This window comes from Lactuca serriola, chromosome 6, assembly GCF_051521515.1.
Source record: "Lactuca serriola cultivar US96UC23 chromosome 6, Lser_US96UC23_V15, whole genome shotgun sequence".
Classification (NCBI taxonomy): Eukaryota; Viridiplantae; Streptophyta; class Magnoliopsida; order Asterales; family Asteraceae; genus Lactuca; species Lactuca serriola.
In genome coordinates this window covers 186,895,245-186,912,087 of record NC_136413.1, presented here as the reverse complement: position 1 = coordinate 186,912,087, position 16,843 = coordinate 186,895,245, and the positions used below count along the sequence as shown (strand labels likewise).

The window sequence follows — 16,843 nt, the reverse complement described above, 5'->3', positions numbered from 1 at the left end:
CACGATGAATGAGAAATTTCGTATTTGGAAATTAGACTAATTCATTGACAAAGTGTCAAGTGGAGGACTAGGAGATCGAGTACACAAAGTTGTGTGTTGATCAAATTCCACCATAAGAGTAACAAGATATTCGTCATGATTTACTAAAGGTTTAGTAAATGTGATTATACTTACAAGATTAAGTGTAATTCTGAATTGATTAAAGGGTTTAGATCAATAGCAGAACGAATAAGAAGAATCAAGTAGGCAGAAAGATAAAAGTTTCTCCATTCTAAGAAGATGGGAGAGTACCTTTTATGCTTTATGATAGGTCTTAATGATTAAGAACCATACCTCAATTGATCCTCTAAGTGAGTCTTAGTACAATTGTATGTCTAAAAAGAGGAATCAAGAATTGAAGAAATGGTTAAATCAATAAGTCAATCATACTTCGTCCCAATAACAAGTCTTAAAGTTAAGATTGTGACAATGAGTGAAAAGTATTAAAGGTTTACAACATTCATCAAATATGGAAAGTTGTGATGTCTTGAATAAGACAAAGACCGACTAGGACAATTTATGGAGTGTTTTTGATAAAAGCTACACTAACTCTTGAATATTTGTTTGTCAAGAAATGTTTATTGACAAAAGAATCTTATATGTCAAGGAGTCAGCGGGAGCCTTAATGGTCTTGAAAGGTTTCAAGAACAAATCAAATAAACCTTAACGATCATCACTAGCACGCGAGTTGAGGCTTACAACCTATCGTGTTGACATTATTTTGTTTCTGTGCCAATCCAATCGAGTTAATTATGCATGTGAGTTCTATGAGTTCTCATTTTGAACGCATAAAAGGCAAAGCACCTTAATCAATGAAAGGTACATTGATAGGAAAGGGTGAACTGCTTAACTTCTTGGAAGACATGGTGGGCAGCTGTGCTACCATAAGGCAAGAAATCAAGATTAAGAAAGGTTCGGTCCATATGAGTTTGAATTTGTCGTAAACTTTGGTTTTAACAAATTCACATGGATAGGAACACATACACCGCTCAAATCTAAGTGTCATATGATTTCTTCCTTCATGAAAATGATTGTGAGGAAATGCTTTCACTAAGACAGATTTTAAGAAGATAGTGATTGTAAAATTGCATTCTCGAATTCAATTATGGTTACGGCATTCCTTTCCATAATTTGAATTGTGAGGTTTGACAATTAGTCTTAATTGTTTAGACACACATATGAACTATCGAAGGCAAATGTGTATAAGTTCAAGAAACCTTGATAAAAGATTATCAAAGCACTAAGTATTAGAAACATGAACTTAATAAGCATTGTTTTTCTGAAAGTTAAGATGTTTATGAATACATGTCGAAGCTAGTGGGAGCATAAGTGTTATGTTCATCAAGATAGTGGGAGCATAAAAGTTATGATTGTATGATTATTAAGGAAAGTATTACAAGGTTAGCAATATTAATTATAGAAAACAAGAGTCCTACTTTGCAAAGTCGTAATAGTTGAAGAGTTGTTTTGCTATAATTAAGGGAGAGAATATTATGCTTCATTTCAAATCTAAAGGTTTAGGTTGAGAAATGTTAATATAATTTAGTCAAAGGTACAAAGTGTGTTCTTAAAATTTCGATTATGATTACGGCATCCCTCTTCATAATTCAAATTTTAAGAACATAGCAAATAAAACATTATGCGTCGTGTCCCATACGCTTCGGGTATAGGATCGATTGCAAATGCTTTAATGTTTGACCATTCTAAAATTTTCCAAATGTCGAGCGCATTTAGAGGGAAAAGGGACTAGAATTGGTTTTGACTAAAATAATTAAACAACTATCAAAGGACAATCCAAAGTTCGACGAGGATTGGTCGCTTGTGAGTAGTTGGAAGTATAGTATTGGAAAATATGGAAATGTTTCCATATTGGATGGACCATATCGACATCATTATGAATAGATAAGATTCTATTAAGAATGAGTTGTCATATGGAACATATGGAAGTGTGTCCATATTAGGAATTGAATATTCAGAAATCTATGACTAGATTAGAAACTTCTATGCAAAAGGATGTTCAAAGAAAGTACTTTGAGTGAGAGACATCACATCTATGGAATTGTCTTGTAACAATCTCCGATAGAAGACTTTGTAATATCATTGGCAATAGTCTTTGTGACTTTGGTGCAGTGACATTACAAAAGAGATCATTGCATAAAATGTTAGAATCTAGCATATTCTATAAGTAGCAAGAATTTGATATTCTTTCACTTATGAAAAGGATTTGGAGTTGTGAAATGAGAATGATTGGAAATGTGTTCAATGTGATCTATTTCACAAAGTAAGAACCATAGGTAAACATTGTGTGCATGCTAGGAGCATGGGACAAGTGTTGTAATTCAAGTAAGAAGTTGATTACCCGAAACGACAAATAATGAGTAATCAATATGGTGATAAATAAAAGGTGTTTTATTTATGCTCAAAGGGTTGAGGCCATATGGGATTAGTATTATTCTTGTGTTTCACTTTGCATGTTTTGACTTCCAGAATAATTGAGTTTATTAAGAATAATCAAATTATTCAAACGGGCCACAATCGTTCATATGTTGGAAGTAGATATGAATAAAGACTGTCGTGAATTGGTGTGTGGAATGTCTAGAAAAGTATTAGACATAAGCAAATGTTTGCTGCAACGTTCATGAGTGCTTATGAATGTGATTTGAGCATTGGATTAGACCCACACTCACTTGGATCACTCCATGGATTGTATCACGAGTGATTGGTGAGACGATAACATCCTATATTCTTGAAACCGAGATGTGTGAGTTGTATTTTGCAAATCGGTTGCACATTGATAATATGTAAACGCACCAGTAACTTGGTGTTATAAAACATATTGTTGTGTGTGATTCGGTGCGTGAGTACAAGCAAGCATTGTATCAAAGTTTATCCGTTCCTTTTATCCAAAGTAGGATAAAAGCGATATCTTTTGGGCCCCTCGATAGTTTAGTGATGACAAACGTAAATGCTCGACCGGGCTAGGGCTAATTTGATTTGTTCAGTTAGTCAGTCGTCATAAATCAGAAATCGAGAAGTAGTACAAAGAGAATGATTTGAAATCATGTCTCATATGATATCTAGAATGGAGGAATATATGATCCCTTATCTAAGGACACGCGTATTTGATATGATCAGAGTTGACAGCGGCTTTGGAAAGCTACGATTGCAGATCGGGATCCGAAGTCATACGCAGAATAATTGTTAGACTTATCCAAGTGGGAGACTGTTGGATTAGTGTCTAAGTCCATAACTATTTTGGTATGTACTTGACCCGATGGTGCATGGTCCTTTTGGGTTGCCTTCACCAAAGCAACTTGATTGGAGAAATAAATAGAGAGAGAGGTTATTATGATTTATTAATATGTTATAAGAATAATATATTAAAGGAGAAATCATATTTGTTTAATTAATATTGGTCAATAATTAATTAAGAATTAATTTTGTGATCAAGTGTAATTAATTAAACTAGAGGGGCTGAATTGTAATTATGTGATAGTTACAAAATAAGGTAAGGATTATCTTATATATATGGTGAAAGAATTTGAGGTGTAAATCCCTTAGAATTCGACTAGGATAAGGGTTTCTAGGACTTATCTTATGGTTGCTTGGTGGACAAGCAACTAGATAAGGATAAGGACTAAAACCTTAATCTTTACACCTATATAAACCCCCTAGGGCTTAGGAATTCGGCCAACCCTTCCCAAGAAGTCCTAAGGACGAATTCTAACCTCCCTCCTCTCTCTTTATACCTTCTCCACTTGCTTATGGTGTTTGTAAGCCATTAGAGGAGTGACACTTGTGACTCTCAGCTTTCCAAGGTCAATTCAAGGAGGAATTGGATTGTTATTGCTATATAACAATCAAGGTATGTTCTTAAACCTAATTACATGTGAATTTCGATTTCCATATGCTAGAATTAGGGTTCAAAGTCTTGGATTCAAAGTATGTACAATAGAGAAACCTAGATCCAAACTTTAGGGTTTGTATGAGCACATAGGATGTCTTATGACCAAAACCCATCATTTCCAACATCGAAACCCTCCGTCTCCGGAATCCGGTGGTGGTGTTATTTCCCTTTTTGAAAATAAAAATGAGAGATAGGTTTTGTGAAGAGAGAGAGAGAGAGAGAGAGAGAGAGAGAATGAGGGTGGAGGTTGGGGGTGGGGGTGGTATTTTCTTTTAATTGTTTCTGATAAAAAAATGAAAAAAACAAAATCAAAAGGGAAATTATGTCATTTTAAATATTTTCAAACAGTTATGAACCAAAACCGCAATAATAACTCTATTTTGGACTAATGGTGCTAGTTCAAAATCTTTTGTACTGAAGTGGCAATTCTTGAGTAAACACGAAGACCATTTTTCCAATTTTATCAAAAAAAATTTAAGAATTATATCAAATGTTTTATTTTACACACACACACACATATACATACATACATACATACATACATACAGTGGCGACCCTGAGGGTGTGTCGACGGTGCGGTCGCATGAGGACTACGATATTAGAGGGCCTCCGATTTTTGGGACAATTTACGCGTTTAGTTTCTATTTTTAAATTTTAATTCGGGTCATCCCTATAATGTTTTTTCTTCACCCGGACCGTCCCTAATAGACATGAACCCCTTTAATCTTTCAAGAACCTCACCTAAATCCTTGCTATAGCTTATCGCCGTCTTTCAATCATCACTGTCGACATCACCAGCGACATCATCGTCGACCCCACCTTTCAAGGTCCTACCCTTTGTCTCTCCCTCTCTCTTTCTTCTCTCCCTCTCTCTCTCTCTCTTTTACACATACACATACACACACACACACACACATATATATATATATATATATATATATATATATATATATATATATATATATATATAGTCAAAGTCAATAACATTTGAAACCATGAAATGAAGTCTGCTTCGCTGGATCTTTAACTCGTCCGACAGGAATCTCGACGAAATCTACTATGCAGGACTTGCAACTTTGTCGGCGACCACATATCCTCTCTTTTTGGATTAGCTTCTGATATACTTCTATAACCACAAATGGTGTTTATAGAGTGTAAGAGGGTTTTTGTCCTACCCTAGATTACAGATATGAGACCTGATGTAAAAGAACTATTGCATGGATTAGCTCACAGTCGGAAAAGAGAATAAGGAGGATGTGCACTTGTGCTTGTGATCTAGGGTATTGGGTCTGGTGTTGAATCCCGATAGGGTTTTGTGTGGTTGTTCAGGAGTGACTGAGAAAGAGGGAGATGATGGGTGAGGACGGTGTCTTTAGTGGTTGTGGAGCACCAGCGATGTAGTGGTTGTGGAGCACCGATGATGTAGTGGTGGTGGAGTGCCGACAAGAGAAGGGGTGACAGTCGGTTTAGATATAATGAAAGATGGGGGAGAAATATATAGGGAAAGGGAATAGGGATGTGATTATAGATTTTCTTCCACATGAGCATCGCCAGAGCTTCGTCCTTGTCACATGGAGAAGAATTGGGGTTTCAAAATGAAAGGGTGAAGAAGCAAAGAATTCAATTAAAAAGGAAATGCTTTTGTAGGTTAATATTTATAATGAGTTATGTCCTAAAGGAAATAACCAAAATGCCCTCAAAAGTGGGCACTTAAGTAGGCTTAACGGTGCAAATCAAATGAAGTTTGGCATAACGACCATTCAAGTGCTTTCAAACTTAAGGATCATCCATACAACACATTTCTCATAAAAGACCATCTATGATATTTATGTAAATTATAGGGACAATTTCTATAATTTTTTCGAATTTATATAGCTTCTGTAGCCTTTTGCTTTTATCATTAAAGAAAAAGCTCGGAAAAAATCGTTTAGTAGTAGGAGCTTCTAGCTTTTAGATAAAACAAAAAGCTTCAAATCTAAAATCTATTTCAAGTGACTTTAACAAAAAATTTGTTTTTATAATTTTGCACATTAACTTAATTATTTTTTTTAAATGATGTGTTTTAGACAAGTCTTTTTATATAATTTGCATGCTTTAAAAGCTTATAGATATTTGTAGGGGTGAGTATAAACCGAAGAGAAACCCAAAAAAACCACAAAAACCAAAGCCAAAAACCCAAAACCAAAACAAAAACCAATGGAGCGGTTTTAAAATTTTAAAGAATCGAAAAGTTGCGGTGCGGTTCGGTTTTATATTAAATAACTGCACCAAATTAACCGAAATAACCGCATAATTTAATATTTTGTTTAAATACAAATATTTTGAACGAAGCTTGAAGGCGCCAATGATTGCATGATTATTAACATCCTTAATTAATAGATTAGCGATAAGGCCATTCAGAATACTTAGCACGAGGCTCGTGGTATGCGTGGACCACGACCACGACCACGACCGAGCACACCATTCCGGCCGGTCGTGGTCGATCGTGGTCATGCTCGATCGTTGTGTGTTCCACGAAATCAAACGGAAAATGCTATTGGTTAATGTTTGCAACAGCTAGTTTCTTGTGCAACGGATTTTTTTGTTTTCTTTTGATTCTTTTTTACCTTTCAAATATATTAAACTTCTTCTATAAATATCACACTTATATTAAATATACTCACACAATTTCTTCTTTGTTTTCTAACAAAATCACACACTTCTTTTACATTCTTCCAAAACCAATGGCTCCTAAAAGGATGAATTGGTCAGAAAATGAAGAATAGAACTTAGCACGAGCATGGGTAGCGGCTTCAGAAGACCCAGTAACGCCTCCTAATTTTGGATAAAAGTTGGAAACGTTTTCCATGATTTAATGGGTTGCCAAAGTCGTAGTCTTGATGAAATATGTTTGAAGTATCACGATATGAGAGTTAAATGCCTTGAATTCAATGATATTTATAGTTTTGTTATAAACAACGTACACAAAGGCGGCCCGTTTGTTGTGGCCATGAACCAATATGAAGACACGAAACACACACCGTTTAAACATATCAAAGTTTGGTGAAAATTAAGAGAGTGCCCAAAATTTAGTGATTAAAAATAAAGTTTAAAAAGTAGTTTAAGTTGTTTGTGGTTGCATTTTTATGGTTTTTTATGTTTTTTTTTTTTTAATTTTATGTTGTTTGTCTTAAATTAATGTAATATTGTTTCATTGAATAAAAAACTAGTTTAAAAAAATATGTTTTATTGTGTTTTTGAATTAAATGTAATTAAAAAAATATATGTTATTGTGTTTTAATGTATTTTTGAATTAAATTTAAATAAAAAAATGAGGGGGTGTTTTAGTGGTAGGTGTCACATGTTAGTAGTAGGAGAATGTGGTACTGATGTGACATCGACTACATATGTAATATGTGGTGAGTATAATGGATGATCTAATAGAGACTAAGATTTGTTGAATAGTGAAAGTCTCTTTATTTATGGTTGTGTTTATTATGGTTGTGTTTATTGTTATGCAACATGTTAATAGGAAACAACTATAGATTTGTTAGTTTATTCACTTATTGAAGTGACTCATAAATTGTATAATTCTTTATGTGTTAATAGGAAACAACTATAGATTTGTTAGTTTATTCACTTACCGAAGTGACTCATAAATTGTATAATTCTTGATGTTCTACATTAGGTTGAATTTGTTAGTTCATAAATTGCATAATGCTTTTATTATTATTATTATTATTATTATTATTATTATTATTATTATTATTATTATTTTAACATAATAAAATGCAACTTACAAGATAAAAATGGATTGAAATGGTGAATTATTTGCAACAAAAATCTAGAAATAAGTAAAAGTCAATAAAAATTATATAAATAAAAGAAAGTCAACTAAAAAATTTTGTTTGGACATGAAAAAATGGATCAATTTAACCGCAAAAACACGCCGCCTCATTTTGTGGTTAAAAACCGAAACCATATTGAAATAACCGCAATAACCGAACCTAAACAAACCATAACTTTCGGTTTTTGACTATAAATAACCGCAAATCGCGGCTACAATTGCGTTTTGGTCCACAAACCACACTGAACCGCACCATGTTCACCCTTAGATATATATGTTGAATACTTATATACAAATAAAAGTTAAAGTTTGGTTGAGGGCCACCCCTCTAATCAATATTTACTACTAGGTGTAAAACTTGTGTATTATACGGGTTGATTAAACAAAAGATTAAATATTAAAATGTAAACATTAAGTATTTTTTTAAATAAAATTTTGAAATAATAAATAAAGAAACCTATTAATTATAATTACTATCACATTTATTACACTTAATACTTTCCATATATAAATATAGAAATATTATGTGGAATTGAAAAAACCAACAATTACTGATATTATTTATTTTAAAAATATAATAAAGTAAGTATCAAAACTCATGAACACGTGTCAAAATTTCATTTATCATAGTTGATTTAATTATGGTTATTTGCCAAATTGTCAACTTAAGAATTAAAGAAGAGTGTTTATTATATTCTAGATTAAAACAACATCACTTAAAATTTAGAAAATCCTTGTTATATTCTTTTATTGACGGAATAGAATTTAACAAAGAACTTCTGATCTGAGTTCTGACTATGCTAATATGAAAGTCGGTGAAGTGATTTCCGCCACCGTGCAAGTCAAAGAGAAAGTCAAACACGTCTCTTTTCCTGTCGAGTAGATCATACTGCTAATCGAATAAATGCTTTTGTTTCTTCAGGTTCACATTCTCACAAAATCATGGCTATCATCATCTTCGTCCTCTTCTACATTTTCTTCCCTGTCCATGGCTTAACCGGCGGTTCATTCTTATCCGTCGAAAACAACGACGACATTTTAGTTTCGCCAAATGGGCTTTTCATCGCCGGTTTTCATCAGGTCGGACAGAATGCGTATTGCTTCGCTGTCTGGTTCTCCGATGAACTCATCACCGAAGGTCGAACCGTCGTCTGGATGGCTAACCGAGATGAACCGGTGAACGGAATAAACTCGAGGCTTTCCTTATTCAAAGATGGCAATCTTGTTTTAACTGATGCTGACCAATATATTATTTGGTCAACACAGACAAAGTCAACTTCTTCTTCCTTGTACCTGCAACTCCATGACACAGGTAACCTTGTCCTCCATGAACGAGAACAAACTATTTGGCAAAGCTTTGATTATCCAACAGATACCCTTCTTCCAAATCAACCATTAACCAAAAACACACAGCTTGTTTCCTCAAGAAGCTCCACTAATTGTTCATCCGGTTTCTATAAGCTCTATTTCGACATTGATAGCATTCTTCGCCTTCATTACGAAGGTCCAGAATCAACCACTGTTTTCTGGCCGGATCCCGGTTTGCTACCATGGGAAGTCAGGAGATACCAGTACATGTACAATCGATCTGCCACCCTTGATTCCGATGGTCGATTCAACTCATCAGACGGTTTCGGATTCTTATCGGCTGATTTCGGGGTCGGACCACAAAGAATGATGAGAATCGACTACGACGGTGATCTGAGATTATACAGTCTCATTGAGCATCAAGGAAGAACGAAATGGGAAATTCAATGGCAAGCTGTTTCCCATTCTTGCAGGATTCATGGTATCTGTGGAGCAAATAGTCTCTGTATTTATTCTTCAGGAAGAAGAAGATGCACTTGCTTACATGGGTACAAAATGGTGAATTCTAAAGATTGGAGCTCCGGATGTGAACCTGATTTTGAAGTTTGTAAACCAGACGATGAAGCTTTCGTGGAGCTTCGTCATGTAGAATTCTACGGATTTGATATGCGGTATCACGATAACTACACTCTTGATGCTTGCAAGAAAGATTGTTTACAAGATTGTAATTGCAAAGGGTTCCAGTTTGGATACAATGATGATGATGTGGGAACTTATTATTGCTACATAAAGACTTCTCTATATAATGGATACCAAATGGGATTCTACAATTCGATGTATATCAAGTTACCTAAATCGTTGGTGTCATCTTTTGTTCCGAAAGCCATCGAGAAGTCAAGCCTCCGGTGCACCGGCGGGAAGGTGACGCAGATAATAAGATCGTACGAGAAGAAACACGAAAGTAAGATACTTAAGTTCGTGCTTGTGTTGGGATGCGTGATTGGGTTTATCGAGATCATTGGCATCTTGTACTTCTGGTATAAGAGCTCTAAACGCTCAGTTACAGCGTCGGAGCAAGTTTATTTTCCGGCAGCCACAGCGTTCAGGAAGTTCACGTACAGTGAGCTGAAAAAGGCTTCATGTAATTTCAGTGAAGAGATAGGTAGAGGTGGCGAAAGCCTCGTTTATAAAGGAAGATTACCGGATAACCGGATTGCAGCGATCAAGAAGCTCAAGAACACAAACCACCACAATGAAGACGAATTTCAAGCGGAGATCGACACAATCGGGAGATTAAATCACATGAATCTGATCGAAACATGGGGTTATTGTGCTGAAGGAAAGCACAGGCTTATCGTTTACGAGTACATGGAGAACGGATCGTTGGCCGGAAACTTACTCATCGGAAAACTGGATTGGGAGACAAGATTCGAGATCGCGAAAGGAACAGCCAAAGGGTTAGCTTATTTACACGAAGAATGCTTGGAGTGGGTTCTTCATTGCGACGTGAAACCTCATAACATACTCTTGGATGCTAATTGCAATCCAAAGGTGGCGGATTTTGGTCTTTCGAAGCTATTGGATAGAGATCGAACTGAGATATCGAACTTTCCAACAATCCGAGGGACTCGAGGCTACATGGCTCCAGAATGGGTGTTTAATCTTCCGATCACTTCGAAAGTTGATGTGTTTAGCTACGGGGTTGTGATACTGGAGATGATAACCGGCCGGAGTCCAGGGCGGCGAAGCCATGAAAATGGCGACACAGACCTTTCGGTGACTGAGTGGGTGAGAGATAGGATTCAAGAGTTTGATGAAAGTGGAAGGGAATCATGGGTTGAGCTGATCGTAGATCCTTCGGTAGGTGGGGAATATGATCGGAGCACCATGGAAAACCTGGTTAAAGTTGCACTGCAATGTGCGGAGGAAGATATGGAGGCGCGACCCTCGATGAGTCAGGTAGTTAATATGCTTCTACATCCAGAAAAAGATTTGTAACTAGCCGAGTGTCATAGTATATGACTTGTATTTTATGTGTAGGGTTACTTCTAAACTTGTGCATTTATGTATTTCTTTTTCCTCGTTCACTACTATATAAGCATTTAAATCAAGAAATTCCTTGCATTATAATAATCAATTGGAATTTGGGAAAGAGATTAGTGACCTAGAAATGATTTTTTTTAATGATTATCACATTGAAAACATAATTATGATATTAAAATGATCAAGATCAAACAGAATGGTGAACAAAGAAAACATAACCAGAGCAATTCACATGTAACTAGATTAATCATTAAGTATAAAAACCAAGAATGTGAATTGAGAAATAAAACAAAACACAGGGTGTTTGTTTTAACTTATTTTTCTAGGTTTTTAGCTTATGAGCTTACGAAAAAATTAATGGTTGAGTTAGCTTATTAGCTTAAACTTATGAGCTTATTTTATCTAAAAATATGCAAATTTTCATAAGCCATTTAAATTCAGGTTTTTTTTTCCAATATATAAGCTTATTTATGTGTATTTACCCTTATTCTTCTTTTCCCAAAACACTAGAGCTCTCTTTCCTAAATGTGTAATGTAATTATGACCATTTTGGTCATTTTACAAAAAGTAAACTAACTTAAACACTATTTTAAAAAGAATTTATTAGTTTATAAGTCATAAGCTAATTCAAACACTTTTTTACCTTATAAACTAATAAGCTCCTAAATTATTAAGCTTTTAAGCTCATAACTTTAAACCGAAAAAAATAAGCTTACACAAACACCCCTAAATCATGGTTATGCTCTAGATTTTAAAGAAATGTTAAGTCAACGGACAAACAATTCAACATGTCAACTCAACCAAAAGTCAACAATAATTAATTGGTAAAGTTGAAAATTTATACCTTTTTACCCTATCTGATTAAGTGGGTTAGGTTAGACTCTAAATTTCCTACATAATTTAACTCATCAACCCCTTTACAAATTACATTTATCATTATTTTATATTTTTGAATATCAAATATATAATAATTATATTATATTTATGTTTATTGATGTATTTTTTTATAAATTTGAACAATTATTAGAGTTTTTAAATTTTCTAAAAGATTTATTTGTACAATTATTGGAATATGTACCATATTTAATTAGGTGTAAGTTTTTATTTATTTTCTTGAAATTTAAATAGGACATGTTGGGTTGTGAAAAAATAAGCATATCAATCCACAACCAATTTAATAAATAGGATAAGTTCATATGAAAATTCTTAACTCGTTACTTAAAAATTGTTAAATTAAGTTAAATTTTCAAATACATTTAACTAAATGTGTCAACCCGAAATGACGACCAAACTTATTTCTTTATCTATAACGTAAACTTTAAACTTAATTTGTGATCTTACCATTCACTTGTCATGTCTTTTTCCGATTAAATCCACCTAAGCAATCCACCTACGAGCATCCATAATATATAGTTCAATAGAATAGTCGAATGTTGAATGATTAATTGGCATTCAATTAATTAGATGCTTTGTTTTCTGATGTTATGCTGTCATTCAAAGGAGATGATGTTCAATGGTTAATGAACTCTTCAATAAAAAAAGAAAATCTTTTACTTATTAAAGATATATTACATTGAACATTATAAAGTTGAATGCATGTGTAGAAAAATTAATAAAAAGTCATATAAAAAATAAAATGATATGTAAATCCATTAAACTCTAATAAGTTCAACGTATGAATATCCTAAATCTAATGGATGATGCATTGTTATACCATTTTAATACACTTTTGTCTTATTATTTTTATATGAACTTACTAAGATATAACATAAAAATAAAAATGATACTCATTTAATAAAACAACCATATTTTTTTGTGTCAAATATAAAATTGTGTTTTGAATGGTCTCTAATATAAAAACTTTTAAGCATATTTTTTTGCACAGACATTCATAAATTGCAAAATATATTGGTATTGTGGAATCACTAGTACAAAACTCATTTAATGGTATGATTGCTTATTATTTTTTTTGGTGTGGTTTAGTTACAAAATACAATCATTAAATAAGATTCACATTAACAAACTAAGGAACTGTACCATTTAATGTATTTGTTCGTGCGGTTTTCATATAACTGTATAAAAAGAAATAATAAACACATTTATTGATGCCATAGACAAAAACTGCATCATTAAAACACATATCGACACATTTTTTAAATACTAATTCAACTTTTCAACTAAAAAACTCTGGGGATGACGAAAGGTCATAGACAAACCGGCGCATGGACGGAAGTCCGAAGGAAGAAACCTCCGGTTAACACCAGCATGGAGACCACCTTCTATGTATCTAACATACCCAATGGATCCAGATTAGCTGAAATAAGAGCCCCATTCACCAAGTTTGGTCAGGTGGTAGATGTATTCATCCCTCCCAAGAAGAATCGCAATGGCAAACACTTTGCTTTCATCCGGTTCAAAAAGGTGAAAGATGAATTAACATTGGAAAACACTCTACAAGGTATCAAGTGTAGTGGATACGTTCTCAAAGTAAACCTGGCCGAGCACCCAAGAAACTCTGCAAAAGCCTCAACTAATGCAACCCGTAAAGTGCCCATGCAACCCCAATTCCAGACACATGCTAATACCCCAGGTGGGTTCAGAGACTGAAGATCCTTTGCCCAAGTTGCCTCTGCAATTGGGTTCCCCCTACCCCTCCTCCTCCCCCGCCCCCTATTCCAATCAAGGTCAACACATAAATGGATAGTTGGATTCATAAATCAATACTTATTGGGGAAGCACATAGTCTTGACCACATTCCAAACATCCCAGAATCATTAATCAATGGGGACCACATCAAATATATGGGAGGTTTAAACATCGTCATTGCCATGGGATGCTCGGTCAGTACAAACGCCTTCCTTGAAAACAAGAATAATTGGAGTGAATGGTTTAAGTGGCTGACATGGGGGCCAAAAAGATCTACGTTATGAAAGAATGGCTTGGCTAAAAATCATTGGACTTCCCCTAATATTATGGGACGAGGCCACCTTCTCTACCATAGTAGGAAGATTTGGATGGGTGACTCATCCATTTGACACCATTGGAACCAGGAGAGATTACTCGATGGGAAAAGTGGGTATCATCACATCGGAAATGAGATGGATTAATGAAGAAGTAAGGGTCTCTGCAGGAGGAGAAATAATTTGTGTCGGCATCGTCGAGTACACCATCGACTGGTCGCCTTTTACGCCCCTCCAATTTGACAAGACCATCGAGTCAGATGGGGAAGATGACACAGGAGACACAGATGATGAAGATGGTATATCTGAAACGTGGATGCAAGAGAATTATGTGGTGCCAGAGGATGGGGAATATAGACTTGATAGTATATTGGGTAACAAGGATAAAACTTCGGAGGAGCTGATGGAAGGATCATAATCGACTAGAGAGGCTTCGTTGACAGACTCGGCGGTGCCAAATCTGTCTGTTGAGGGTGCGACTCTTAAAATCCCATCTATTCCAGTTCTCAAGGTATTAGCATCGGGAGGCAACGACAACATTAACTACATTAATTACCCTATTTTCAACAATGATGTGGTAGGCAGGAGCAAGTCCTGGGGACGTGGTAATGGGACCCAGTTGGGGGAAAACTTCCCAGTAACACTTCCACTAGGTTGTTTTGGGCCTTCCCAACCCCCATTAATCCAATAAGATTCTTGGCTCAAGCAAGTTATGAAGATAAAGCCCATCCGGAGCAATTAGGGTCCATGAGAAAAAGAAAGTGGCTTAGCAAATCAGGGCAAAAATCCAATTCTCCTCTCCGTTCAGTCTTCTCCTCTTCTACAGATACTCCTGGTGATCCTGGTATTCTCCTCCCACCCATTGACAGAAACCTCGATCCCAATCAGCCCAATCCTCTCGACCTAAACAAAAACCCGGCTTCCCGCTCAGCCTCTGATGCTGTTTCAGAAAGTAACAATGTGCCCTCCTTCTCTCAGGAGATCGAAGCAACTACAAAAGTGGGGTTTGTTGTCGGATTCCAGATTGATTCCAAAGATGCGATTCTCTCGGAAGTCATGGGCGATTCAGGTGAATACAACCGTGATCAATGAACTGCTTAAGTCTAAACATCAAGGGCATCGTGGAAGATGCCAAGGTGGGATGGGTTAAGAAACTCAAGAATATAAATAAAATAAATTTCATTGGAATTCAGGAAACATGGATGGGAGACTTCACCAAAATTGACACTGGGGGATGCTGCGATACCTCTAATTTCGACTTTGAGGGCGTTGACTCTACCGGTAGGCCTGTTGGTCTACTTTGCATATGGAGCCCCCATTTATTTCAGAAAATTGAGGTCATTAAGTCTAGATACTACTTAATAATTATTGGGCATTGGACTGGCCACAATGGAAACACAATATTTGCTAACATGTATGCCCCTCAAGCTCCAAATGATAAAGCCAAACTCTGGGCTGATCTTCTTGAAATCATCCGCTCCAAGACTGGTAGATGGGTAGTTTTTGGAGACTTTAATGCAGTAAGGCGTCCGTCGGAAAGGCTCAATTCTCATTACTGCAAACGCATCGCTACTGATTTTAATATATTCATACAAGATGTTGGTCTACATGATCTAAATATGGGAGGCCACCAGTTTACTTATTTTCATGACGAGGTCAAGCTGAGCAAACTTGACAGGTCCCTAGTTTGTCAAAATTTCTTATCTTCTTTTCCCTCGGTTGCTACAACGGCTCTACTCCACGAACTCTCGGACCATTGCCCAGTCACACTAATATCACAACATATCGATTTTGGACCTCCGCCCTTCAAATTCTTTAACTCCTGGATTTTGATAGAAGGAATTGAAAATACTGTCCTCCAAGCTTGGAATACGTTTCAAGGTTATGAATCTCCTGACTCTTATTTGGCGGAGAAATTGCGACACCTCAAGGATGCAATTCGTTATTGGCAGAACCTAGCACACATCAAGGAGTTTGATGTTGTGACAAAATTGAAACTATCTATGGAAAACCTGTTATGGATAATGAGGGTGTCAATCCTAAATGTGGTAAGGTGTATCACAGGAAGAAGAAAGAAGCATCAGGGATTTAGAATTTTTAATTTAAATAAGTTAAGAAAATTATTTACTTTTTGGTGTTGGAATCGTTTAAGGATTCTATCAGGATTGAGTTTCTAGTTCCCATGTTTAAAAGATTTTCTATCCCTATTTAAAGGGTGTTTTTGGGAGAAATAAGATAGGCTTGAAATCAATTATTTTAATCTCTTAGAATAGTTTAACCTAGTCTCCTCTCCAGGGAGATTAGGTCTTAATAATACTCACGGTTGCAAGAAGCACAACCACAGGACCTGTCACGAGATCTAAATCCCGGGGCGTATCAAGTTTGATATTAGAGCCAAATCTCGTGATGTCTGTCTCAAACGATGAATTGATGAAGAAATTGGAAGAGTTTATGATCCAACAAACACAAAACACCAATGAATTAAATGATGGGTTTGAGCCATAAGAACATTCCTATATGCACATACAAACCCTAATGCTTGGATCTAGGTTTCTCTAATTGAACATGTAATGTATCCAAGACTTTGATTAATAGATCTAGTATAATAACATAAGAAAAACAGATCTAAAGGATTACCTTAAGTTTCTTGCTTGAATCTTCTTGTCCTTGGAGCTTAGAGTCACAATTGTCACTCCTCTAATGGCTTACAAACACCAACTTAGCAAGAGGATGATTATATATATATATATATATATATAT

General features: G+C 35.4%; 2 protein-coding genes across 2 annotated transcripts; both read left to right on the top strand.

Annotated features, from left to right (window-relative positions):
* Positions 1 to 8,470: 8,470 nt before the first annotated feature.
* LOC145057565 (putative receptor protein kinase ZmPK1) lies at positions 8,471 to 11,167 on the top strand. Its single transcript, XM_079005432.1, has one exon. It carries the CDS (start codon positions 8,715 to 8,717, stop codon positions 11,076 to 11,078), a length of 2,364 nt encoding a protein of 787 aa, XP_078861558.1. The 5' UTR covers positions 8,471 to 8,714; the 3' UTR covers positions 11,079 to 11,167.
* A 2,149-nt stretch (positions 11,168 to 13,316) lies between these two features.
* LOC145060487 (uncharacterized) lies at positions 13,317 to 13,730 on the top strand. Its single transcript, XM_079008140.1, has one exon. The coding sequence runs from the start codon at positions 13,317 to 13,319 to the stop codon at positions 13,728 to 13,730; it is 414 nt and encodes a 137-aa protein (XP_078864266.1).
* Positions 13,731 to 16,843: the final 3,113 nt, after the last annotated feature.